Raw genomic sequence first — 27563 nt, 5'->3', positions numbered from 1 at the left:
CGGCTTATTTTCCATTCGTCAGGAACGTTTCCCTCCTGCCATGAGGAGTTATAAAGACTCAACAATTCTCTCCGTGCGGATTCTCCGAGCTAGCACAAGGCTCGGTATGATATACCATCTGGATGAAGAGCGCCTGCAGAGAGCTAGTGCAGCCTCGAGCTCCTTCATTGTAAAAGGAAGGTCCATGCGGCAATCACGGGAATGGGGGACGTCACCTCGGGCTGGAGGATCTGGACGAGTCGCTTGGTCGGCGATCCGCGCACAAACGTCTTCTGCGACATCGATGTCTTGGCGCCCTTGGAAGAGCGCGAGCGCCTAGAATGGAAAACGCTGTTCCGGAAGGCAACGCAGACCTTGCACCGTTTTCCAAATCTGAGACAATGGCTTGGGGGTGTCTAGTGTCTGGCAAAACGTTGGCCAACGTTCCGACGCTAATCTATCCATCCGACGCCGAATCTTCTATTGCATCCTCCTGGCCGCCCTAAGGTCATTGATTGTTTTTGTACGCCGATATCGACGTTCCGCCCGGCGACGAAGCGCTCGAAGTCGCTCTAATTCTATGTCGAAGTCGTTTCGCGTTGAAGAGATCGTCATCATGCGAGTGGCGTTTTGCATCGTACTTTTAATTGTTTGCTCTAACCCAGAGGGTAGGCCCTCCCGGCAAGCATCTTCCAGATTTGAAGGTGGCCCATTGAATCGTCCGAATGGTTTTCCGTGGACCTGATCTAGACGACAAGCCTTTGATGTTAAGATAAGTGGGAATGTGATCACTCCCATGTGTCTCAATATCTGGAAACCACATCACACATATGGCGAGAAAGTTGGAGACGAAAGCAAGGTCGAAGCAGCTGCCGTATGTCACGCCTAGAAAAAAGGTGGGACTACCATCGTTCAGGTGCGTAAGGCCATAGTTGTAGGCGATGCTTGCTAATCTTCGTCCTCTTGCATTTGTCCTTGTACTTACCCATGCCGGATGGTGTGCATTGAAATCCCCTATGACGACCCATGGGGCAGGACAAACACTCAAGATATCCGCTAATCTTTTTGTATCAAAATGGCTTGAGGGCGATATATACACACCTATGAGAGTAAACAAGAGTTTGTGCTTTTTAACTGTGATGCATATATATTGATTGTCGTAGTGGGGCGCAATTGGTTGCAAAACATTGATAAGTTGACGACGAACAAAAGCGATGATTTTGCTGCATGCACCATTGTTGACGACATGATGACTTCGTACCCTGACAGTCTGATTGGTTTCGACAAGTTGGGCTTACAAACGACGATGAGTGAAAACACATTGGTGTACACAAACTGACGAAAATCTGAAAGGCGTGATTTGAGCCCTCTAGCGTTCCACTGGATGAAGGACGCTGCCTTGACTTCTTTTCGGAAGGATGGGGTATGGGTAGCCATCTTTCTAGTTGAGGGATTCAAGCACTGGGCTTAAGGCGTTCAGCACTTTAAGTGCACTTCGAGCAGACGTTGTCCCCATGTCCACCAAAAGCGCTCGGATGGCTTCCATGAGGGAACGCAGCACCGAAATGACTTGACGATCTGTTTTAGGTGAATCATCCATGGCTGGAGAAGGCTCCGGTGGGGCCGCGACCTTCTGAGGTTCCTTGGCAAGGGAGCGGCTCGGTAGTGTAGGCCATTCCTCTAAAGAAAGATTCTTATCCTCTTTCTTCGTGAAAGTGGTGGGCCCTTTCGCGCCGCGACTAATTAAGTGGTGACGAAGTGGAGTGGGCACTATCAATTCGAGCATGCGCCTTCTTTGAAGAGGTACGATGGCGCCGACGTCGACGCCGGACTACTTCGGCTGCCTCCCTGTGGGTCGAATTGTCTCTGGTCATTTGCTTGAGAACCGCATGCTCCTTCTTGATGCGGGGACAGTCTTTCGACGAGGCAGCGTGAGGGCCGCTACAGTTGGCTCAATTCAGAACCATGACACCGCAGGTCTCTTCTGCATGAGGTTCAGCGCAACGGGGACACAGTAGCGAGTTGGGACACACGCCCTTGACGTGTCCTAGCCTGACACACTGATGGCATCGAAGCGGCTTCTGGATGAAAGGTCGAACCGGATGTCGGAAATGTGGGACTTTAACGTGGGATGGTGTACAATCACCCTTGAAAATTACTTTTACGCAGCGCGTATTCCCAAGGCGGCGCACATGCGTAATGATAGTGCCCTCGTTTGCCGGCTTGATGAGGCTAGGTAAGTCATCATTGGGAATGGCAATGTCGATGTCGTAAATTACACCAGCTATGAATGTATCGTCGATCGGGATAAAGGGGCGCATTTTGATGCCGCCTAGCTCCGTGATTTCTTGAAGTTTTCCAAGTGCACTCACGTCTATAGCGAGTATATTCTTCCGTAGATTTATTCTGATGTCTTTAATTTGATCTGGCACCGCACATTCCAGAAAAAAGGACAGGGCTTGCCTGTTCAGCAATCGTACGTTGCTTGTGGGTTCTTCCGGTATAAAGAGGATGACGTGCGGTCAGCGCGCAGGCCTTCACTTCATAGTCGTTGTACTCGCAGGAGTTGACGGCGATATGTTGACGATCTTTCTCTTCGCCCTCTTACTCCGGCCGGGTATAAAGCTGTCGTCGGATGAGTCGTCTTCCGACATAGAGTACAGCTTGGTGGCTTCGGTGTCAATGGGGGAGCCAGCTCGCTTCCTTGTGGTTGACGGCCGTGATGACTTCTGGCCAGGCGGGCATCTGGCATGCTTCGCGTCCATGGCCGCAAGACGGGGAGGCGAGGATTTTACCAAAAATTCAGACAGCAGAGAAAGATGATGATGATGATGATATGATGATGTACCTGTGTCATGGCTCGCACCCACTAAGGGGGATAGGCCAAGAATCGGGCGGCAGTGGGAATGCTAAAGAAAATTCTTATTTGAAAACAAGCAAACAAGAAACGCCAAGTAATAGACAAAAAAAAAAAAAGGCAGATGTCGCAATAACTAGATTTTCATGCAAGCGACCAGTCAGACTAACTGAAAAGGTGAAAATGGAGAGCTGTTAAACCACGGGGAGGTAATATTAACAAAACAATTTGGAGAAATCAATTTAGGTGATATGAATGCATCTGATATGTAGAATACAAATACAATAATTAGCAGGGTAATCGTTTTGTTTCAGTTAAAAAATTAAATACTGCGCAACACACGTCTCTGTCACTATAGCCTAGTGTTGAGGCCCCAAATGATAACAATACTGGTATGTTTAAACCTAATCCAATTTTGTAGAGTGGAGCTTCCAGTAATAACTGTCTGTGGTGTGAATATCGTCATGCATGATAAAAAGTAATGCTCTATTGATTCAATTTCCTTACAGTTGTGACATTGAGGAGACCTCGTGAGACCAGCTCTATGTAAATAAAAATTCAATTGCAAAGAAGTGTTCTGCCAAGAAGACACTTCGTCGTCGTCCTCGGAAAAGTGTCACTACGCCTCTGCACACGCCATATAGGAAAGCGTAGACAACTTTTGTTTCGGTCGGTTGATCCCGTCATCATGAAAACCATGATCTGCTGATGTGAACAGTTTTTCACTTTTGTGACTGAAAGTGAAAGACACGCCTGTACGACGTTTTCACTGTTCCCAGTGGCCTTATCCGCGATCGATCACTCTCGGCGACAATTTCACTTTCGCGAGGCTTCACTTTACGAAAAATATGCCTCACTTTAGCAGCAGACATTCGCTGACGTTTCATTGTTTCTGCTGTCTTTTCCGTCAGTGAACTCTCGACGGTCACGACAGACGAAAGATGGCGCCAACGAGTAGTGAGACAATCAACTATAGCTTCTCTCTTCACGTGACCTTCCTCTGGGTGACCCAAATATATCGTGCACATTAAGTGACTCGGCGAAATTACGGCTATTTCTACATAAGGCGCACGTGGGCTGTGCACGCAAGGAACTTTCCGTGCTAGCGCAGAAGCCCTAGACGGACGCACCCAAGAAATGAAATATGCGATTGCCGCTGAACAGCCTTACACAGCACACGGCGTCATACCTTGGCAGTACGTAGCACTGCAGGGGCTCTATCGGTACCTCCTCCACGCACAGCCGCTGCAACATGGCGCGGTCGAGTCGCGACGCCCGCAGAAGGTCAGCCATCTGCGTGGAGAGGTTTACGGAAGGTTTGAGCTTTCACATACAGCATACGGCGCGTGGCGATGATTTCATCGCGGTTGGACTCTAAATGAAACCTCACGGCGACGGCGACGCCGACGGCAGAAATCCGCTTGCAGTGCCCATATAATTGCTATCGCAATAAAAGAACTTGCCACACGCACACGCACACACATATATACAGAGAGACAGAGCGGGGGGACTCACCGTCATGTGTGGCAGACTGATAGCCCTAGCGGCCAGCGTCAGCTGGGTCTGCGTCTCTGTGGCTAATAGCTTGTACTCTGGAAACGTAAAATAGAGAGTATTTGAGCACAACAAGAGATGAACAGAGAGACTGCTGGACCTTGGCGCATTTATGAACTCCAAAAGTATTGGGTAATCCGTTTGGGTTTGTCGCTTCGCGCCACATTCCTGTGGATGACACTTTTGCCTTTCATGAAACTTCCGCCCCCCCCCCCCCTCTTCCACAGAACTGATTTGCTACACACACACACTAACAAAAAAACACTATAATCGAGAGAACAACATAAATAGAAGAAAAATAGAAATAATAATCGAGAGCTTTCACAATCACATAGAGTGATAGAAACACGCTACGTACTCTCTACAACTTTACAAAGACCTTGACATAATATTTTGCGCAGTGCAGACTCGGCGTCACAGGCATCCGCAGGCCTTTTCGTTAGGGGAGGGGGGGGGGGGGCTATATTGCAGCGGCCTCCTTCCCCGAATCCACTTTTTTTTTTTTTCACACGTGGTTTCAACCATATAGGACATTTCGCGGACGTTCGGCAAGACATGAAATGCTGCAATGTAATATAATAATTTGTTTTACCAAGTCGCACGTATTCAGTCGTTTATCGCGTCGGGTTGTTGAATTATTAAAGAATAAAAATACTATATAAAAATACAACTCTGATCTGTATACTCGCAGTCTTGAATCCTTTGGCGTATCCAAATTTTTCCTTGACAAATAGTGGCGCATTCATTGACACTTGTAACGCTCGTGGGATTCGACAACAGCAATGCACAAGTCATCACCCTCATTGCTTATAGCGCAAGTTAGTGTTATAATTAATGATGACTACCGAATCTGGACAGTTTTTATAGTCTTTTTAAACAAATACTGTCATGAAAATGCCACGTTAAAAGCCTGTTTCAATACAAAATTGCAGGATTTCTAAAATGCGTTGTAATATTATTTCGGGCTTTACTGTGGAGTCGTAGCCTCTTGTAGGCCCGAGTTTAAATCCTTCGTTGCCAATACCTTCGGCGTAACCAATTCTTAAGCGGTGTAAAGCAGACCCGGAGGTGTGATAAAAGTTCATACACAAAAAGCAGGGACAGCATGGTCAGTAGAAGAGTATAATTACCTACTGCTAGTTGGACGCCGATGTTGACTAAGAAGTCTCTTCCTGTAAAATAACAAAAATAAATAAAGAAAGAAAGGCAAATGAACGAAAGTTTACATCCCCCGTAGATGCAGCACGAAACTACAAACGACACACAAACGGGTTCCTTGTGTATACCAGGGTGAAGGACGAATTCTTTCCAAATATCCCTTGCGGGTTTCCCTTGTTTTGTGCTGCATTCAAGAGGACACTAAATGGCAACATTAAATGTTTATGCATATAGAGTAATCTTTCAAACCTGTTTCTTCATTAATTTTCAATTTTTCCTTTTTTTTTACCATTTGACGCCGAAACCCCAGCCCCGGTACGTCATTGTGACATCATGAATTTCAAAGTGCAAGCTTTCTAGAGTTCGGGCCGTTGTGACACAGTAATATTTCTCGAAACATGCTCAGCACAGTCTTAGGCCTCTTTAGAATACAATGAATCCTTACTGATAAAAAAAAAGAGTTAACTAGGCCAGAGCAGTCACCGTCAAAATTCATGGCGTCCTTGCGTACGAGCTTATGCGGGAACGTGAAAGAGGCGTTGCCACCCGTCTTATCGTGTTTGCTTCTCTTCTGGTGCACAGAGCGTCCACTTGCGGTACGAGTGTCTTTATTTCTTTTTTTTTTCCTAATTTGTAAAAGCGTAATTTGCTTTGTGTCCCTTTAAGGTGGGTGTCAGCTTTCTCTTTTACGATTGTACTTTTAAATATCAAAATTTTCTCAAGAACATTGCACTTTTGAGTTGTGCCTTGCAAGATTGTCAACTAAGGCAAATAATATCTGTGCGTCGAAGCGAAATAAATTAAAACCGAAAGTCAGTAAAAAAAAAGTTACAGGCCTGCGACGCACACGCAGCACAGTCACAGCGTAAGCTGGTTGAGCGTCGCAAGAATCGCTCCAATTTCGGCACCACGCACAACAAGGTCTTCGTGGCAAAGTGTCTTCGCCTGGATTTTGACGAGAATGATCTGAACTGTCCGGACTACGACGGCGAGCTGCGGTTGTAATGCTCTCTGCACAGCAGTCTGCAGAGCCCGATGATGCCTGGTTGTAGCCGCGCACGTAGCTGTACGATTCGCTTCTTCAGGAGCGGTTCGTACCTTGCGAGGAGACGCCATAACAGTGCTGAAGAGGTACCCAGAATACGTGGCGCACATCTAACATCGGGATAGCGTTGATTGCGTGCCTCGTCTGAATCGCATTTCGTCGCACGCGGCGGTTGCAGGTACGTTAACTAGATGGCGCCACCATACTGTCGGAGGCTCGGGTGGTCTGCGTCTGCCTAGGCGGGCAGGCGCAGGGCGCGTATAAAGGGAATATTTCTTCTGCCTGATAGCAAGCGCTTGCGTGGCTTAGTGGTAAAGATCCGACTCCCACGCAGCGGGCCTGGGTTCGATCCTGGCTCAGAGCGGGGTACTTTTTTATCGCATTTCCCGCGATAGCGGCTACGGGGCGGCGGCAGCGGCATCATCGCGACCAGAAACGGCTATTGGAATGAGCATATAACAGCTTACGCTGTAAAAAATGCATCTGATTGTGAGGGGCTGGGAATGACGCTGCGTCCTATCACCAAATGCCGGCGTGACTGGCAGTTCTAAATCATCGCAAAAAAAAAAAAAAAGAAAAATGCGAGGGCGCACTCTTAAGGTGCGTCCATACCAAGGAGGTTTTAAAAAAGATTCTGGAGTGGCACTCTTGCTTCGAAAGTGAAGTCAGGCCACCGCCATCTTACTGAGCGCACGATTTACGAGACATCAGGTAATAGCGGAATGTAGGAAACGCCTACTTTTCGCCTCCGTCACTCTAAAAACAGTTGCACCCTTTGGGGGTGCATTTTTGCCACACAACAATAATCGTCATCTTTCTTGCTTGCGTTTCCTATCTTGAAAACTCTGCACTTGCTACTTTCCTGTCGAGAACGCTGTGCCACGCTGATAACGCTCTTGTCGTTCGTGACCGAGAAGTGCCGGGCGCACAGCGTTAAAGAAAGGAAAGCCACGCAAGTCAGATGACAATTATTGTTCTGTGGCAAAAATACGCCCGAAAGGGTGCAACTGTTTTTGGAGTGTTTATGTTTAAGATGGCTAACTTCGCTGTAAATATCCTGTTGAATTGTCACAAAAGAGCGCATAATCTAAGCGCGCGCTGTGTGTCACGCAAGCCAGCGAAAGTAGCACGCCGGCCCCGCGGCAGCTTCAACGGAGGGGAAGAGCGCATACGCCTCAAACAGCCGACGCGACCACAATGACGTGACCGACGGAATCTAGAAGCGACGGTAACGAGAGAGAGAGAGACGAAACGCCCTCTCAGACCCCCGAACAAACGGAGAGTTGAGAGAGAGAGAGAGAGAGAGAGAGAGAAGCCTGAACGCGCGCCAACAGGAGGAGTCGACCCCCCCTCGTAGACGCTCCGAGAATAGACCGATCCCACCGGCCAGCTTCACGACGCCACCGCTGTCGCGGTGCATGCTAGTACTTGTAGTCATCCGGCCGCCCCAGCCGCCCGGAGTGCCTGTGCGTCCTGTTTCCGAACGATTTTTGGCAATTTTTATGGTTCGTGTAGAGCCATCGTGCGATGGGTGGATTGACCTGCTGCGTTCCTGGGTGCTACAACAACCAAACAAGAGACAAAGGCTTCGGATTCTATGTGTTTTCTAAAGAGCGAAAGCTTCGAGAGACGTGGATCCAACGGATTAATAGGTGGTCCTGGTAATACACAGCGCGAGAAGAAACACGGGGACGAATAGCGGGCGCATTTCGATGGGGGCAAAATGCGAAAACACCCGTGTACTTAGATTTTCCGGAATTTATAGATTATTTATCGATTAGCTATCAATTGGCTATCGCAAGGTATTGGCCACGTATTTGGGCTAGACTAAGAATTACCAAGTTATCCCCAGCATTTTCCGGAATTTATTGATTATTGATCGATTAGCTTTTGATTGGCTATCGCAAGGTATTGGCCACGTATTTGGGCTATAGGCTAAGCATGCACTACCAAGTCATCCCCAGAATTTTCAGGAATTTATTGATTATTGATCGATTAGCTATTGATTGGCTAGCGATGACACGGCGATGATTGGGTATCGGCATTTATGTTAAAAACGCCGCCTAGCTTACCTAAGAACTTCTAGATATCGCTGTTACCGAAGTCTGCAAGTCGTGCGCGAAACCCATGTATAGGTATACGCGTCATTATAGGCACGAAAGTTTCGGCGCCGCATTTCAAACCTGTCTCCAACATGTATACAAATCCTATTATGTCCGTCGCTAAGCAAACATAACGTTGCAGTCACCGAGATGCACGTGTGCAAAAATAGTAACGCAAAGCGACCGCGTACATCAGCATTTACTACATACAAAGCTCAAACAAATACGATACTCAACGCGTAATCAGCGGGTAACAGCCGAAATGAAAGAGCAGCAGGCACTTTTCAACGTTCGCCTCGCATGCTGCAATGAACAGCCGATGTAATTTCTTAAAATACATGACGAATGTTTCTCGGTGGTGGAGTCGCAGAGATGTCTGGGAAGCTCATGCGCATACTCAACGAGCGCGGCCTGCGGTGGTGTGGTTGACCAGTTGACTACAACCAAGATGGTGGCAGTGCTACTTCAGGAAAACCGGCGCATGCGCAGATCGGTCGGTGGGATCGGTCTATTGACTAGAAGATTCCCAGGCTTTGGCCATGCTACGGGATCCCAACTTTAACCGAAGGTTCCAGAACCATAGGCAAGCTTTCAAAAGTGTGTGTGTGTGTGGGGGGGGGGCAAAGCTTGCCATTTGCCCTCCCTCCCACTTTTGAAACCGGACACTTTCGGCTACACACTGGAAAGTCCAACAAAACTACAGCTGAAGCTGAATTTTATTTCTTAATAGAGTCACCACGTTAATAATGCTTTTCTTTACTACATATCCCCGGTTTGGGCAGCGAGTATTGTACCTCCTCGTGACGCGCTGTAGCGGGCGACACGCGAGATTCGCCATACACGCTTGCATTGCGCAGAAGTCCTGGCGCTGGACAGTTCCCGCAGTTACAAATTACCGCCTAACCCATACTTGGAAAAACAAAACAATCGGCTTGATATATTTAACCTTCGGGCGAGGGGAGAGGTCCGGATAAAGTATTTTAATCAGCCGCGCCCAACGATGCCTTACTGCATGAAATGGTTGGATTATGAAACGCTGGAACCATTGAATCTCTGTCCAGAAATAGTGTACGTAGCGTTGCAGTATAAATATATATCTTATCACTATCAAAAATGTAATCAAACCACTTACAGGTGTAACTGCCGAATTTCTTTGTGTAATCACGACTTATCGTATATTTATTTATTTATTTATTCATGATACCTCAAAGGTCCCAGAACGGGACATTCATTACATGAGGGGTGGGCACGTAGAAAAATGACGGGACAGGTTAGGTGGCGTGACTTGAAAGATGGCCTTCAATATCAGTTTTGAAACAGGAAATGTCGGTGATGAGGGCGATGCCAGAAGGAAGGGTATTCCATTCTCGGGCTGTGTGCAGAAAAAAAGAACGCTGATACTTGGTGGAATGGGCGCGTGGTAGATACACAGCATTGGGATGCGTATGGCGGGAGAAACGATGCGCTGGAGTCATGATTTGGTTACCTGTGGGCAGCGAATGAAAGAACCCAAAAAATAAAAAAAAAAGACGGGCACTTTTGCGGCGGGAGGTGAGCGAGAGAAGAGACAACCGGGATTTTAAGGCTGAGACACTTGTATTATAGGAGTAGTCAGAAACAATGAACCATTCAAGCGAATTAATCATATTAACCTGGTGGTTGTCATAGATAGCACTTGCATATTCTGGTTTACAACGGATTAGGATTTTATATGCAAGTTCATTTATTCATGATACCTCAAAGGTCCCAGAACGGGACATTACATGAGGGTCTGCGAGGTGGTATGTTCGTGAAAGTGACCTCGGTCGAACGTGCAGAGCCATTTCAGTGCCAATAGAACATTTAACTGAATTTTTTATAAAGGCCTGTATCACTTCTGCTTTTATCGATTTCATTTTCAGGCGGTTTCTGAATAAGGGCTACCCTACTACTTGTTTCCCGGCAGGAGCAAGAACAGCAGATATTTTATATTTTGAAGAAATGAAGACCACCTTATTGTGACGTGTTCCGAAAATTTGAACTGCGGTGGTTGCTTACGTACTCGAAAAACCGCTACTGAATACTCCCTTTCCCCCAGTTTTTATGCTTTATACACGGCATTTAGTTGTTGATCCCGGTATCCTCAGTAAGCTATGCGGGACACGGTGTTAATATTTATTCCAAGTACGAAACAATATCCCGAGTGACGAGCGATAAATGTTTTTTTCTGTGTAGGTTCATTGTAAGCCTTTGTAGAAAGTTACATATTGAAGTGTTCCAGGGTGCCATACCGCCGCTTTCCCCGACTCCTAAAACAATTGCATGAGATATGGACTTGAATTTCCATGAAAATAGGGAGAATTTTAAGCGCAGTGCGTTGCGAAAATGTCACTTTTCTGGTTTAAATGCAAGTGTTGCAGATAATTACTAAACCCTTGTTTTCCCATTTGTTCCCGTGCACCATACGGGATGCGTATAGGTTGCTTCTCCGGTGTCCTCAGCGAGCATCTTGTTTATATCTGGGGATAATGAAATTTTCTGACGAAGTAAGATGTGTATTGATGAATTACTGTTTTTTTTTTAAGTTTCCAGCAAGAAGTGCTTCAAAGCATTACACGGGGACAAGGTTTAAAACGGAACACCAATATGCGGGTAACTTTTTAAAGTATGCGATGTAATTACAAGAAACTGAAACATTTAGTGCAACTGTTCGAAAAAAAAAAAAAAACAGCTTCACTAAAAATCGAGTTGTAATTCACCAAGTTCGCACACCTCTGCCGTCTTTTTCTTTTTAGTATTGAGAGTAATTCATGTTGATTGTACTTCGTTCTGTATAACCTCGACAGTACTATTGCCTTAAATAGCGATATATTTATGCCGTAGACACCAAGTAAAATTTTTAATTAGTAAAATTTACTGCAACAAATGTGCATTTTTTTTTTTGTGAGCTGCACTGCTGCTACTGGGTTGGATCAGGGACCTCTGGGCACTCAATGCCATTTGTCCCTGCATCACATATAGATTTTATAGCAACAAGAAATAAATGCAAATTCAAATAATTTTTCGGGCCTCGATGGTTCACCATGTGTTATTGAGAAATAGGTCTATTGTTACATATAAAAATACCTGACAGATTCATTTCCGGGCTTTTTTACTTATTATACTAGTAATTCAATATATATATATATATATATATATATATATATATATATGGAGAGAGAGAGAGTCACATCTGCGGTTTGCCCCCCCACTCGAGAAATAGTTGGTACGCCTCTGTCTAGAACCCCCGGTGAAAGCTATAAAAACGCCGTGCGGGAATCAGAAGGGGGATCAGACCGCGCTGGCGAAGAGATGTAACGTGAAGACTGACCGTCTGCGGAAGAAGGGGATTCCCCGGAAAGGTAACCGACGAGTTCATCGAGCGTCTGCATTTGCGGAAGAAGTTCCTCCTTCGAGATTTGCCTGGAGCTACGCCGAGATCATCCGGCTCAAGACCAGCACGGGTGAATACGATTGGACACTTAGTGTTCCTATTCATTTTGTACTTTACGTGTTGGACTCTTAGTGCCTGTCGTTAATTATTTTCCTGTGTTTTGTGAATACCCATCTGAATTGTATTGTGAAGTGTCTAACCTATGTGCACGTGTGTGTGTATAACTGCCTTGTTTGAAGAATATATTTTGTTGTGTTTTGACAACTCTGGACTCTGACTCGGCCTTTGGAGAGCAACCGGCGTTTGCTGGCGTACCAGAGGGCCTCTACTAATTGTCCTTGCTTTCGTGGGGTTATTTTCAGAAGTTGATAAGTCGGCTTTGGAATTTGGCCCGACGTTGGGCCTCGTTCATGGGGTGTGTGACATGAATATATACCTTTGTTTCACTGGTTTTAGGAGGGAACCTGAATGCCATGGTACATTTTTTTAGAGTTCTTGATATCAACACTCAGCCAAATATAATATTTTAGCTAGAAACAGCGACCTTTTATTTTACAATTGCCCTGGCGTTCACATTCGCAAAACAAAAGCACTTAAGGTGTGCGCGGACTGCAGCCTGCGCGGCACTCTTTCAGAAGTGAAGTCAGGGCAAACGCTGGCTTAACCACTGCTGTTAAACAGCCGCGAGCACTGCTGCTCCAGAATTGTTTTTAGAACCTCCTTGGTCCACATTTTACACCGTGGTCCACACTAACGGGGGAAACGCACGCGCGGGGCACGTCGCAAGTGATAGAACGCGGGAAGACCAGCGAGTAGCGGCCACGAGTATACATCGTACACCGTGGTAGCGGCCGATTCATTCGCGTGGCCAAAAGACGCGAATAACTATCACCCCCTCTAAAAGCATCCCTTATCACAGTCGCGGTGATTCCGGCTGAGAACGAATCTGTCGCTTGCTGCGGCGCCAAAGACGCCCGCAAATCTGGTCATGCCACTTCTGCCGCCTGCTGCGTGCGGCGTTTTCCTCGCTAGTGCGGACGTACATTTAAAGATGCAGGAGCGACGGACAATTTTATATCGGATCCGCAAATAGTGTAGAAAGTGACTTTTTGATCTGTGACCTCTACCATCAGAAACGTCAGAAACAAACTACCCTTTCCTTCCCACAGGACTCGAGTGGAGAAGCAAATTTGTCCCCGCCATGGGCTTGGCGGTGCGCTTTCCGAAAGGAAGTCATTGCTCAGATTACGTCAGGTAAGTTGCGCGCAGTGGGTATCTACGCTATCGGTCGCTCCTCGCTAAGCTGCTTTCTGTGGCGTCCCCGATTCTAAATTCTGAAAGAAAACGTGGACGTCGAGGGGGCATTCGTAGACGCGTGCTAACTCACGGCGATGTTAGCGCCTGAGCAGCCGACCATGTCTTCTGAAAACAGCTTTAAAAAATGATGCTAAACAAGCTAAGAAAACACAAGTAAGCGGTCTAACTTTCCATAGCAGGTCCATATGCTCGTAGATTATGCGTTTAGAATATTGATGTCACTTTCTCTTTTTTCTTCTTTCTTTTTTAGTCAATATCCGCAGTTTGACTGACGCAACACTCCTCAAATCATTTCGAAACCACGTCTGCAGACAAATTAGGACCAGTGACGAGGCTTTGCTGGACAGGCGCACAGTGGCGCCGGTTCCATGAACGGCGCGGGATTCTCCGGGCGGTGCGCACCATGGAACAGGTACTGTGCCACTCTGTTCCAGTCGGGGGCCAGCCGCGCCTGCCACGTGTAGACCAGGCACGACTGGAAGTCACTCGGCAGCACGCGCTGCCTGGAGCACACGCGCAGCTCCATCACCTCCAGGCGCTGCTCGAATGGTTCGCTGTCCAACAGGCTCGCCTGCACGAGAACGCACGCCGTGAGTACGCGACACCAGGGCGTTGTGTGTGGGAGGCCTCGCGCGCTTGCCAGTGAACCACTTTCTACGGACCGTTTCAGATTCGGTCGATAGTCGCGGTCATCTCGATTCATTCATTCATTCATTCATTCATTCATTCATTCATTCATTCATTCATTCATTCATTCATCGACCTATTGGGCTTTCGGTCAACAATTCTGCGTACAGATATAGAGCAAAAAGTGTCCGCTCAGAAATCACAGGAGCTATCGATAATCTAATGCAATCGGAAAAGGCACCTGCGGGGCATGCCTGCCGCCGAAAACGCGCGTCAAACCTGGCGTCCAACGTAGAATATAACTGCATGGATGTAGCCCCGTAGTAAATATACTTCCGCCTTTCTCCCGTTGTTGGAATTTCAAGAAAAATTCTATTTTTGTAGGTGTTTAGAAGCATTCAGATTGCTCCGGATTCTTGTAATGCCTATGGCCACAATAGCGTGAGGAAAAGACGAAGGCAGCAGAGAATACGACGGGACAAGCGCTTGTGTCAAGAAGAGGGGTAACAGGACAAGCGGCTTGTCAAATAACGCTTGTTTCTGTCGTATACTCTCTTGCGCTGTCAGCGCAAGCATGCATCCGTAGAAACTCGCCCAAATTTCTGTTCTTGATATATTTATGCATCTTTTTGTAGCCAGTAGCCGTTTGGTTGCCCATGACTTGTAACGACCAGTTATACATGACTGTTTACTCAAAATGTCCACACCTGTTTAGAGTCGTTTAATTGTGCGTGTCGACATCGACATTATTCCCAAGAAACATCGAAATTCATAACTTATAACTAACGACAAATCACATAAATAAGTTTTAACTAATTACCTTTTGGCACATATTGCAATTTACAAATTGTAGCCGGGGAGTTCGCAAGACGGATCCATTTGGAACCAATTCTCACGATGAAACCCGTTTCAAAATATTAATTCCCGACTTTTGCGAACAAATATAGTGGCGGTCCAGTTACTTTTGTGCTTCAATGAATAAAACGGCGTTTTGTTAAAAAAGTAAGTGGAACGACAGTGCATTTTTACCGCAATTTTGATGGCGCGTATCTCGAAAATGATCTCATCCGCAGAATTCCTTTTAAGTGGATATGCGTTGCAGTCTCACTGGCTACAATTTGCAAATTGAAATGTGCGCCGTAAGGTAACTAGTTAACAACTTAATTAGTTAATTTTCGTTATTAGTCGATTAGGCATTTCGATTACTCGTCAAAGTAATGTGCACCTCTTTGAGGGAACCAGCTCAAGGACTAGAATTGCGCTATCTGCCACAGGCGATTAAAAAAAATTCGCAATGTCTTTGCAGAAACACCTGGTATATATGACGTGCAGTCGACATGTAGCAGTAGTAGTAGTAGTAGTAGAAACCATTTAGTGCACAAAATATGACGAGCGCTCTTCAGGCTAGTCGCGGCCCCTATTCTAGCCTGGCGTCGACATCTATTACATCTTAGTAGCGACCGTATGTAGTCGAAATCTTACACAGTGGGTTCATTTTTATACGGATAATGTAATTTCATCTGCTTTTTTTTTCTTTATTCTTTTTTTCTAACTTTATCATATTCATTGCCCGTATGCATTGTAGACTTCTATAGGACGTTTTGCAATAGCAATACTTCCATTAACTTTTTGAAAGGCCCCTCCCCAGGTATGGTCATATTGAGCTGACAAGCGCCGTGCATATAATGCACGCTAATGATCGTGTTTCCTAAGTATTGCTGAAATTTCAAACCAAACATTTGCCCTTCTCCTCGCGGGCGCCACGATCCAAGCCGGAGGGTTGACGTATTGACCCTTTTCGCAGAGCAGTTTGTTTTAGAGAAACGAGATGGCGCTCATGGCGGCGCGCCACTAAAACGCGCCACACCTCTCCTCAGCGACCGCGCACGAATACGAAACCATTACCGCTTCTACCTTGTTTCTGTGCGATCAGCTGTCGGAAATGCAACTGAGTTTTCGCTAACACACTGTGCTCCAATCATGCTAGATTGAACCATGTGGATTGAAGACGTGTGCAGTAGTTGGCTGCAAAAATAGTTACTGGCATGTTAAAGAATAGAATGAATCTGTGTGGCCAAGTTCGCGGACCGCTGCTGCAACTGTCCGAACGTGTTACCGGCACTTCGTGATGTACGGCTTTCCTTGAGGATACAGAAATTTGCTCATCCGCCAGCCTTGTATCGCTAACCTTCAAAGAAAGGGCTTCATCCCCAGAACGTCGGCAAGAGTGAGTGCCACTCGTTAAGCAATGGCAAAGGGAGTAGCGCCGCTTCCTGTCATAGTAAGTTTCGCGCACGTTATCTATGCACATCTGTCCCAAATGTCAGGAAAACTTACGCCCACTCTATCGCCGACGTATCAAGAATACACTTAGTGAATGGGCGCACATTTGAATATATGCGCACTGTATACGCACAGTAATTGACGGACTACACCTATGGCGCACGAATGGTCGAAGCTGAATGTTTCGTGACGGTCCACAAGAGTAAGCGAGTTACTAGCTGTAACATATATTTGCTACAAGGCATTACAATGTACAAAAGAGCCACGTTTCAAGCTTTGTGCGCAGCAAGAACAAATCTATCGGAACTGAGCACACCCGCGAGCGATTAGGCAGAAAATAATCAGATAGTGGCCGCACCGAGGAACTTCACGGAGTCAGAAACTCACAAGCCACTGCTTCAAAATATTTACCGAATAAAGAACAAAGAGCAAACCACACTAATCCTGACTGAATTCATAATCAGAAAGCTTGGACAGCTTGGAATACATATTTAGCCCCGCTTTTAGAACAAGCACCATATACGCTGCTTGCGCCGTTTGGACATAGCTTAATCAGCTCCGAAAGCGCTTTTGCATGTCCTCTGAAGCTGTGATCAAAGCTTCGTGTCGTCCACCTAGTCACCGTGTAGGATATCTCCGAAAACAGAGGTTTTCTAAGCCGTGCCGGCATCATACACTTCCATTGTAAACAAGGAGGCAACGGGGGGGGGGGGGGCACTTGAGGCAAGCAATGGACGCGTCACCACGTGATAAAACATGGTAGCGCCCACGGGATTGCCGCGAAAAGGGTCAATATGGCAAGTGCGCCAACGTATGTGTGTCTGTGCTGTGACGTCGCTTATAGTGACACGTGCCTTCGAGAATTATTGAAGGAAACATCTGTTATTTGTGTAATCTGTTGCTTCAATAGACGAAACAAAGTTTAGAGAAATAATAAAAAACAAACCGAATGTCTGCGTGTTTTAACAGCGGAGCTGTTCTTAGTCGAGCGTGCGCCGTCGATGACGGCCGCCGTCACGCAGGAGCAGAGCCGGAGAGGTCCCGACGTGGGACTCGCCGGGTGGGCGACGAGTTCACATCCTCGCCGGACCTCCAATAAAGTTATTTCATTCACTCACTCACGTGACCAGGAGAGGATGAGAGCCGCGCCGGGGGAGGGCAGGTCACGTGATCAGCAGACGAGGAGAGGCGCGCTGGGGGATGTGGCGACCAATGACAAGGCGCGTGCTGTCACAAAAATTAAGCCAGTGCCACGCATGTGAAATCTGATGAAACAGCAGAGCTTTGCAAGCGTGGGTGTATAGCGTACAGGACACAGTCGGCCTCACCAGGCCTGTGGAATAAAAGGGCGCTCTATCGTTACAAATATTCACAAAGCGCGCAGTGTACTGGAATGCCGTGATGATACTAGTGGTCGGGTAACCATTCTACAGATTGACCTCGAAAAGGCTTTCGAGTGCGTGGCTCATGAAATTCTGTTTGCCGTCTTAGACCACGCTGATGTCGGTTCTGTTATCTTCGAGGGAGTGGCCCTGGCGTACCGAAACTGCAGGACGAGATTGATCGTAAATAAGAGTCTGGCGGTCCCCATTAGCGTGCACCGTTCGGTGCGCCAAGGCTGCCCCCTCATCCCGCTCTTATTTGGTATATACATTCAAACTCTGTGCATGATACTGGAAAACAACAGCATTAGAGGATTTCAGTTACAAGCAGCCCAAGTGAAGCTGTTCACATATACTGATCATGTTGCAATTTTCACGAATGATCAGGGAAGTTTAATCGAGGCTGTCAAATGTGTCCGTAAATTCAGCCATGTCGCCGGTAGTGGAGTTAACTGGTCAAAGTGTCTTGGGCTCTGGCATGGATCGCACTCAGAGAAGCCAGACCTCTTTGTCAACGTGCCTTGGGTGACGACCCCGGGCAAGTACTTGGGAATCCCGCACGACGCTTATCGCGATAGTGAGCAGTATTGGAAAAGCAGACCAAAATGATTCGGGAGAGAGGGAAGAAGTGGAAAGGCGCCAACCTATCGATTTTTGCCATAGCCAACGTTTGCAGCCTGTTCGGTATCAGCAAGCTTTGGTATGTAATGCAGGTATTGCATTGTTCACGGTTAAACGTTCAGAAGCTACACAGGGTCTTCGCAGTCTTTGTCTGGGCATCTGAATGGGAGCGCTGCAGCCTTATCAACTTGTTCCGGCGGGTAAAAGATGGCGGGCTGGGAATGGGTCACCTCTTTATAAGGCAGTTGGTAAAGCGGTTCTTGTTTTTTCGGCACGCCACATACCCGTTCCTGCGCACTGTATGCCAAATGAAGCTAAGCCGAAGGCTGCCCGAATATGTTGTTTGAACCGAAGAGCTTTCGGGAGGGATTCGTGGTTTCTACAAAGAAATCGTATCGAGTGTAAGATTTCTTTCAGTGTGGTTTTCGAAAGATTACTTGTCCAGTGTGAAACGGGAAAAGCTGTATTACGCTTTGTGCGACATTGTTTTCCCAGTGCCCTTGTACAGGTCCTTCCTTGTACAGTGGAGGCCCAGGCAGCGATGTTTTAAAGAGAGTGAAGAAGATGCAGGTGCCGCCAGGAACAAAAACTTTTTTTTAATTAAACACCGGAACATTACCTGTTAAGAAGTTTCTGGAGGGAAAACAATTATTTTTACCGTGGAGATCGCACTGTTTAATTTGCAAGCAGCCAGAGAGAATAGATCATGTTTTTTTTTTGTTTTTTTTTACACTGTTGGGAGGGGGTTTATTTTTAGGATGTATTAGAGAGAACAATACAGAAAGAATTTCCACTAGACCCATATGGCATTCGGTACTTAAGCATAGATTACGAAGATGGGGTAACTTTTGATCTAATTATGCTTATGGGCCTGCACTGTATTTGGCGTGCCAGAATGGCAGGATATTACGTTGACAAGGATGCACGGCCTGCTCGAATTTATTTTCGTGAAAGCACGCATTGGTTTATCGAAAATGCATAAAGCGTCAGCGGAACGTCTCGAGTGGCTCTCAAGCGTAGAGCCACTGGAGGCTTTGCGTGAATTCTAATTAAACGAAGTCAGCAGAATACTGGTTGAATACGTTTTCACCAAATGTAGGTTGTTCTCTGTGTGTTCTGATTGTGGCTGATCTTTTCGTGAAATGTTCTGTCAAAGGCAGGCAATAAAAAAAAAGTGTATAGCGTAGTGGGTATGACGTTCGCCTTCGGACCATGAGTACCCGGGTTCCAAACCCGCCTCGCCAAGAAAGTTTATATTGTTTTCTTTCTCTGTGTCTCTCATTCTTTCCATCGCGCACAGCAAGCTGCGTTACAATCGTCGGTACAATGCAACCACATGGTTCCCATAAATGCATGTTCTGTAAGCGTGGGTGCCTAGCGTAGTGGTTATAACGCTCGCCTTCGGACCGTGGATACCCGGGTTCGAATCCCGCCTCGCCAAGAAAGTTAATTTTGGTTTCTTTATATCTTTCACTCTGTCTCGCTTTCTCTGTCTGCACCTCCTATACTCTGAGTTCACTCCACTCTCTCCAGCTCACACTCTCTCAGCTCGGCGATGCTGCGCACTACGACGAGACCTACCTAGCGAGGCCTTAACATCTCTGCTGTTAAAAAAAATAAAAAGAGTAAAAAACATCAGTAGCTCTTTTCCTGTCGAGGAGATGGGGGTCATCGAAGCTTGTCGTGTGCTTCTTTGGGGTTCCTCCGAATGAATAGCACTGACGAGTGCCACGTTTTGCTCGAACCACAACCCGTCACACGCTGTTACGGTTGACGTACGACAGCCCGTTTAAAAGGATTAACCAGAGGTCTCCCCATCGGCTTGGTTGTCGCGGGCGGGACGCAGGAGTTGCTGATCCCGTTGTGTGCAGGTGCGGGGAGGAGATTAAGCCCGCCTTCTACGAAACGTTCTTCCGGAGCATCTGGAACGCAGTAGTCTGATCCCTTTGTGTACCGGTGCGGGGACTGGGACGCCCGAGTTGATGATCCTTTTGTGTGCATGTGCGTGGGAGGCGAATAGGCCCGCCTTCCACGAATAACGTCTTCAGGAGCCTCGGGTTGCCGCCAGCGGAGGCAAGCCCGGGAAACGTCGCCTAGGGGAGCTGTCCACCTTCCGCGAATGACGTTCTTCGGGAACTTCGGGTTGCCACCAGCGGGGACAAGCCAGGGAAACGTCACCTAGGCGAGAGGGAGATGCTGCCGCACCCCCCCCCCCCAACTGGACTTGCCTGTCACGTGACTGGAGCGAAACCCCATCCTCATTGTTAGAGGGCCCATTTAAGCGGCCCCGCCATGTATTTTCATTCATTCTCTTCTTTGCAATCCTTCAACATGAAATAAACCGTGCAAGTTTCGCACTTAAAATCGTCTCGCCCTGCCTGGTGGCCATGATCTACCGGACGTCTGCAGCCTGCCGGCAGCGCCACGCTACCTAGAAGTGATGCCGGTCGAGGTTGTAGTAGCAGGCGCCCCAACAACTGGTGGCAGCGGTGGGATGCGCTACCCCGGAGGCCCCAACTTTGGATAACATCTAAGAGAACTTCTCATCTTGGTCCTGGTGACAACTTCGGAAGGAAGGTGTCAGGATTCATGACTGCATATGGTGAGTGCACGGCTTTTCTTCACTGAGATATCACTAGGCTTTACGTATTTTTTGGGGAAGTACAGAGCATTGATTTTCTTTAACCGTTGACGGAAGTTTGGAGTACGTCGAGGTTGTTATAGAGTGAAGAGTTAGCAGCACTAAGGGCAGCCATGAACCTGAAGGCACTAAAGAAGCCGGAATTGTTAAACTTGGCCAGAGAGTTGGGCCTCCAAATTGCCGAATCGAAGAGAAAGCCGGAGATCATTGAGGCGATCGAAGCAGTCGGGGCAGACGACGATGAACTTGAGGAATGTTTAGAAAGCATTGAGCATAAGGAGGAAGAACGCAAGCGCCTAGAGGCTAAAGAAGAGCACGAGAGGGAACAGGAACGAAAACGGAAAGAGCACGAGAGGGAACAGGAACGAAAACGGGAAGAGCACAGAATTCGGATAGAAGAAATTCGACAGAAAATCCAGTTTCTTAGAGGGCAACAGGTACGATCTAGGCTGGGCGTATTCAAAGTAGGCGAAAACTTAAAAAGTTTTCTTGCCCTTTTCCAGCAATCTGCCGGAAATAAATAAAGTTCTTCTCTCTCTTTTCGAGAAGGTATGCGCGGGGGTGCAGCTTGACCGTGAAAATTGGTCCTTCGAACTGTACAACGTGTTACCCTTTAACGTGTCCTGCGTCTTGTCTCACCTTTCTGATGACGAGTACCGGAATTACGATACAGCTAAGAGAGCTTTATTTCGGCAGCTCGGCATTCCGGTTGAGAGCGATCGGAAAGATCCAGGGGACGAACAAAGAGTTCCTACTCTTGAGGTAACTGAGCGACAACCCACAGTTAAGGTCGCGTCAGGGAATGGAGAGCACGCAGAGTGCGACGTGGCAGAACCCTCAGAGGTAAAGCACGTAAAGAGCGAGGCCGTCGCCTGTCTACAAACAGGGGCGATTCCGGAAAGCGTTCCTTGCGAGGACGAGGCTGGTTCCAGTTGCCATGAGAAGATTAACGAGGCACTGGAGACCTGCCTCATGCCCCTGCATATGGGCGAAAGGCCGGAGTCGTCAAAGGTAGACCTAGATAGCGGGGCGGCCGATCAAAGTACGGAAACGGCGATTCGAGATCCCACCGTTACAGTTGGGGAGGGCCTGGCTAAGGAAATAGTTTTCAATGATAGCGCAGGTAAATTGGCCCGACAGTACAGGGAACCGGATATTGCTCTGGACTCAAGCTTCGGAGAGAGCGCATTTGAGGCGTCCACCGAAACTGAGTCAGCGGCCATCCCGGAGAGCGCTCCTTGCGGGGACGAGGCTTGTTCCAGCAACCCCAATGGGGTCAATATGGAGCTGGATACGGACCTCGTGCCTCGGCACTTGAGCGGCTCTCGGGTACCGCCGAATGTAGAGCGCGAAGACGCCGCGGAACCAGAGCCAGTGGCGATTGCAAAGAGCGTTTCTTGCGGAGACGTTCCGGAATCGTCAAATGTAGAGCAGAATGCCATGACGGCCGAGCAGAAAGGGAACCCAACACTCGGGGGTTGCAGGTGCATAACAGATGACCGCATGGCAAGGAAAAACGTTTTCAGACAGCGCCGCCAGAAAAAGGGAGCCAAGTATTCGGTGCATCGAAAACTTGAAAAAGTCGCCACACCGCAGCCCGTAAGACAATGCACCAGGCCATCGCGCCGAACGGGAAAGGGTTTTTTGGGGAGGCTTAGGAAACGGAAGCGTCCCCAAAGGCTAATTGCGACAGCAAAGGGCGCGTTTCCGCGAGTTAAGGTGCGGCTGAAATGTTCAGGTTTCAAACTGGTTGAGTATGCGCGTATGAACCCAGCCAGTCAAACAGGCACCGAGGAGGAATGCGTCGCGAAAGCGAGAACAAAGGGAGAAGGGCTATTCTTCCCGCGTTTATGGCCTCCCCTTCGGGGAAGAGAGGGCAAGCTGCGAGGACACAGAGTGCCAGGTGTCAGCAGAGGGCAGTATATGTCTGGCGCCCTTTGTCGTCCTCGGCGAAGCGCGAGGGCTTTCGGACTGCGACCCCATCGAGGGCGCATTAGGAACTAGTCAATTTGCCACACCGATCAGTAACTTGTTTGTATGTAAACGTGAAGCAATTTTTTTCTTTTATTAGTTTTAAGAAGTCTTGCTTTTGAATTTACAAGTTAAGTGTTATGCTGCGAATTTCTGTGTCGTACGAGCCAGCTAACACGAAGGAAAGCGTGAATCAGGTTGCAAAGGTGGTGGCTCTTGACCGCGCTGATTTTGTAGTTAAGCATTGAGATTTGGGGTTTGCGAAGGCAGACCTTAGTTTTGTAATTTAATGCTTACAGTATAGGGCTGGTATCAATCTGACTGGTAGCAGTCTGGCTGGTAGCAACGACCGAAAGAGCAACGCAATACGCATCTTTGTCCCTTTTACCTTTTTTCAATCGCAGTCACGGGTTCCGTGGTTCTAAAGTGCGCCTTGGTTTCTTGTCCTGTGAAGACTTGTGAATCACGTGCCACTAAGGCAAATTCTCGCTTTGGAGAGGCGGAGTTAGAGGACGCGGAGCACGTTACCGGGAGAGGGTCCCGATTCTTTCTATTCATACCGGGTGACATGATTGACAGCGGTCGTAGAGAGTCATTTCGAGAGGGAGGAACAAAGGTGGCTTAGAGCAGCCTGTGTGTGAGGTGGTCGAAAGCTATCGGCACGCGAAGATGCCAATGGCATATGAAAGAGAACTTGTGCAGTGCTAGAGTGGGCTACTCGTAAGCTTAGCCGCTAGTTGGCTGGTACGCATTTTAACTAACTGCCATTGTGACAGCTGCAAAGTCTATCTTAGGTGGTCGCTTACTGCGACGGTGTCGCTCAGTCAAGCATAATTTTCAGTTCCCCCCGCAACGGGGTAGAGGAATGAACACGCGGAGGTCATCAGCTGAGGCTTTTTGAGTTTATTGGCAGAGCTTGGCTTCGATATTCGCTATAAGAAGGGCAAACTTAAAGGCAATGCCGAAGGTCTGAGTCGTTGCCCCTAGAGTAGCGAAAACCTCATGATCGCTCTGGTTTCAGCGTGATTTCGACGTTAGTATCTTTTTTTCTTGTACGTTTTTTTTTCCGCGTAGTTGTGGTTGATCGTTAGCGGATTTAGTAATCACGTCATAACGCTTTCGGGAAATGGCTGTTTTTAGTGTTCAAGGGGAGGACGCTCGAAAGGAATGGGAAAGCAGTAGCAGTTTTCTTTTTTTTTTTTTTTTGTAAAGCCTGGTGTGTCTTGGGGGAAAGTGGCCTGGTGCTCGTTTGTTTGTGGTTGTGGGTCCGGCACTGTTCTGGAGTGATTGCGAGCCCAAACAGGAGACGAAAAGTTGCGAGACCTGTTTGCAAGCCCTGTTTCACCGGTCCGGACCAGGGAGAGAAGGCCTACAAGAGCGCCCCGAGAACTGATGAACGACTCCAGGGAATCTGCAAGCTACGAACCAAGGGTTCGTCACTACGGAGAGAAATTCTGCTACTGAAACGCCGATCCCTCGCCCAGTGGCTGCTGGCCCCTACGCGTCGGGATCTTCTTCCCCCGCCGGAGATGCTGTTACGGTTGACGTACGACAGCCCGTTTAAAAGGATTAACCAGAGGTCTCCCCATCGGCTTGGTTGTCGCGGGCGGGACGCAGTAGTTGCTGATCCCGTTGTGTGCAGGTGCGGGGAGGAGATTAAGCCCGCATTCTACGAAACGTTCTTCCGGAGCATCTGGAACGCAGTAGTCTGATCCCTTTGTGTACAGGTGCGGGGACTGGGACGCCCGAGTTGATGATCCTTTTGTGTGCATGTGCGTGGGAGCCGAATAGGCCCGCCTTCCACGAATAACGTCTTCAGGTGCCTCGGGTTGCCGCCAGCGGAGGCAAGCCCGGGAAACGTCGCCTAGGGGAGCTGTCCACCTTCCGCGAATGACGTTCTTCGGGAACTTCGGGTTGCCACCAGCGGGGACAAGCCAGGGAAACGTCACCTAGGCGAGAGGGAGATGCTGCCGCACCCCCCCCCCCCCCCCCAACTGGACTTGCCTGTCACGTGACTGGAGCGAAACCCCGCCTCATTGTTAGAGGGCCCATTTAAGCGGCCCCGCCATGTATTTTCATTCATTCTCTTCTTTGCAATCCTTCAACATGAAATAAACCGTGCAAGTTTCGCACTTAAAATAGTCTCGCCCTGCCTGGTCGCCATGATCTACCGGACGTCTGCAGCCTGCCGGCAGCGCCACGCTACCTAGAAGTGATGCCGGTCGAGGTTGTAGTAGCAGGCGCCCCAACAACTGGCGGATCGCGGTAAGATGGAACCGGACATCAACGCGAGTCCCAACAACGCACTGCAGCTGGCTCCGAAGTTCCGGTTGAGAAACTCGCGTTGAAACCTAGCCGTCACACCGGGGAATTTGGTGCTAGCGTTGTTGAGGCGTGCACCACCGTTGTCGAGTTCCTGGAGGGCTAGACGACGCTGACGTTTCGCCTCAACATCGCGCTCGCTCTACTCGGGGTCCGCGACTCTTCGCTGACGTTTTGCCTGGGCTTCGGAAGCCCTCACGCTAGAATCGGCACGTCGACGACGAGCCCTTTCCCGAGCGCGTTCATTCTGGGTGGATTTCCATCAAATTGCTTCAAAATTAAATCTGTCCGTTACGTAAGACAATGAATGGCTCATACCTCCTTAAGCAATGGCTCATACCCCCGTAAACGCGGCTTCTTCTTCTTTCTTGGGTTTTACGTGCCAAAACCAGTTCTGATTATGAGGCACGCCGTAGCTTCGCCATTACGATGACGGAAGAGAAGTGAAATTCTACGCTGGAATGATTAGCGGCAACGCAGCCAGCTGTTGGAGCAGCCGACGAACGCGGGAGCAGTGGCACGAGCCACCTGTGCAGCTCTGAGAGCAGCTGTTTTTCTTTAGCGCTACATCGCCGGCGCAGGCTAGCGTATACAAGCTTCGCTTGAAAAAAATCACAGCATATCCACGGGGTGAATGATGATGAGTGGGCGAAGCTCCGGAGGGAAACATCAGATCTCCCGCTTAAGGGGACGCTAGCACAAACGCGTTAGAAACGTGCAGTACTCTCTAGTAAGGGGGAGCGGCCACAGCGTCTTACGCAGCCATTTACACATGCCGGAACGTGCACCGCGTTTGCCGACGCCATCACATGACTGCTGAGAGAGTATACCCCCCGTATTCATAAACGCTCCTCGACTTGAACTTGACTTGCCACCGCCTTGGGCAGCGCGTTCGAAACGCCTTGAAGGTAAGGCGGAGAGGCCACAGCGTCTTACACCAGCTTCTTACACGGGCCGTAACGCGCTAGCACAAACGCGTTAGAAACGCGCTAGAAACGCGGCCTTTCGTTAATGTTGGGTATTTATTGCCATCGTGGTGCGTGTGTCTATGTGCGCTTCGTGGCGTAGTGGGCTAACGCCGCGCGCTCGGAAGCGAGGGGTCCCTGGTTCGATTCCGCGCTACGGACACAACTTCGGATTTTTTTTCTCATTTTTCTCAGACTGGTTACACACTACTACTACGACGACGGGGACGGAACGGGTGCCGCTATAAGGAGCTTCGCTCCTAAAAAGAAGGCGGGACCCGCGACGTTTGCGTCACGCGACCCTCGAGCTCCGGTATGGGAGAACGCAGGGAATGAATTTACTTAGCTGAGGAAAGACGGGGCAAGTGGAGAGAGTGTATGTTGGCGGTAAATCTCGCCTCCTGAAGTGATGGATATGCGGCACTGACATATTAACAGCGGAGCTGTTTAAGCCGGCCGTTAGTCCGTTAGTCATTCACAAAAAAATGTGGGCCGATCCTGGCGGTAGTGCAGAAAGGGTCCAAGCGCAATGGCACATACCCCTGTGAATTAAAGTCCCTAGATGTTCTGCTCTCTTTGAAGTAGCGACATCCACCTCCGTCGGCAGCCATGTTCTTCCTAACCTCCTGAAGCGGCGTATTCGCGTAGATAGCATCCGACCGTCAACGGCCGCTTCTGCGACGCATGAGTCAAATATAAGTCTCAGGCAGGGGGCCAGATATTCAAATACGAACCCAAAAGTGCCTTAGGACTGCACTGTCGAGGCCGAACGCGAAAGTTGTCTTTACGGCGACGCCTGCCGTGTTGTATTGCGGTCGCGCCGACCGCAGAAAATCCTTCGCACAAGGAAAAGACAAAAGATAAACGCGCACAGAAACACTGCTCACTATAATGCGTCTTCAGCCTGCCCTCAAGTTTGCTCGCAGCAGCATGCCAGTGACTGCGGCGGAACAGCGTTAGGAAGAACATGGCGGACGAAATGAGCGCCGACCAACGAGATTCGTCGGCGGTGCTTCAAAGCTTGTCGCCACCTAAGGAAAGCAATATATATATATATATATATATATATATATATATATATATATATATATATATATAGGGACTTTACTGTGAACTAGCGAAGGTGTTTAAGCCTAGCCCAAATACGTGGCTAATACCTTCCGATAGCCAATCAATAGGTAATCAATAATCGATCAAACATAAATAAATTACTGAAAATGCTTGTGGTGACTTGGTAGTGCTTAGACTAGCTCAAATACGTGGCCAATACCTTACGATAGCCAATCAATAGCCAATCAATAGGCAATCGATAATCGATCAATAATCA

General features: G+C 48.3%; 2 protein-coding genes across 2 annotated transcripts in view; both read right to left on the bottom strand.

Annotated features, from left to right (window-relative positions):
• LOC119459294 (uncharacterized) overlaps positions 1-4124 on the bottom strand; it is a 77174-nt gene extending 73050 nt beyond the window's left edge. Inside the window, exon 1 of the mRNA XM_037721129.2 lies at positions 4026-4124. Coding sequence (XP_037577057.2) covers positions 4026-4090 — 65 coding nt within the window. The 5' untranslated portion in view covers positions 4091-4124. The remainder of the gene's footprint in view (positions 1-4025) is intronic.
• LOC119459201 (uncharacterized protein C18orf63-like) overlaps positions 1-27563 on the bottom strand; it is a 158237-nt gene that overhangs the window by 123784 nt on the left and 6890 nt on the right. The window contains exon 3 of the mRNA XM_037721053.2: positions 13827-13995. Coding sequence (XP_037576981.2) covers positions 13827-13995 — 169 coding nt within the window. The remainder of the gene's footprint in view (positions 1-13826; positions 13996-27563) is intronic.

The sequence above is a fragment of the Dermacentor silvarum genome, chromosome 1 (genome assembly GCF_013339745.2).
Source record: "Dermacentor silvarum isolate Dsil-2018 chromosome 1, BIME_Dsil_1.4, whole genome shotgun sequence".
Lineage (NCBI taxonomy): Eukaryota > Metazoa > Arthropoda > Arachnida > Ixodida > Ixodidae > Dermacentor > Dermacentor silvarum.
This window is presented reverse-complemented; position numbering and strand designations above follow the sequence as displayed.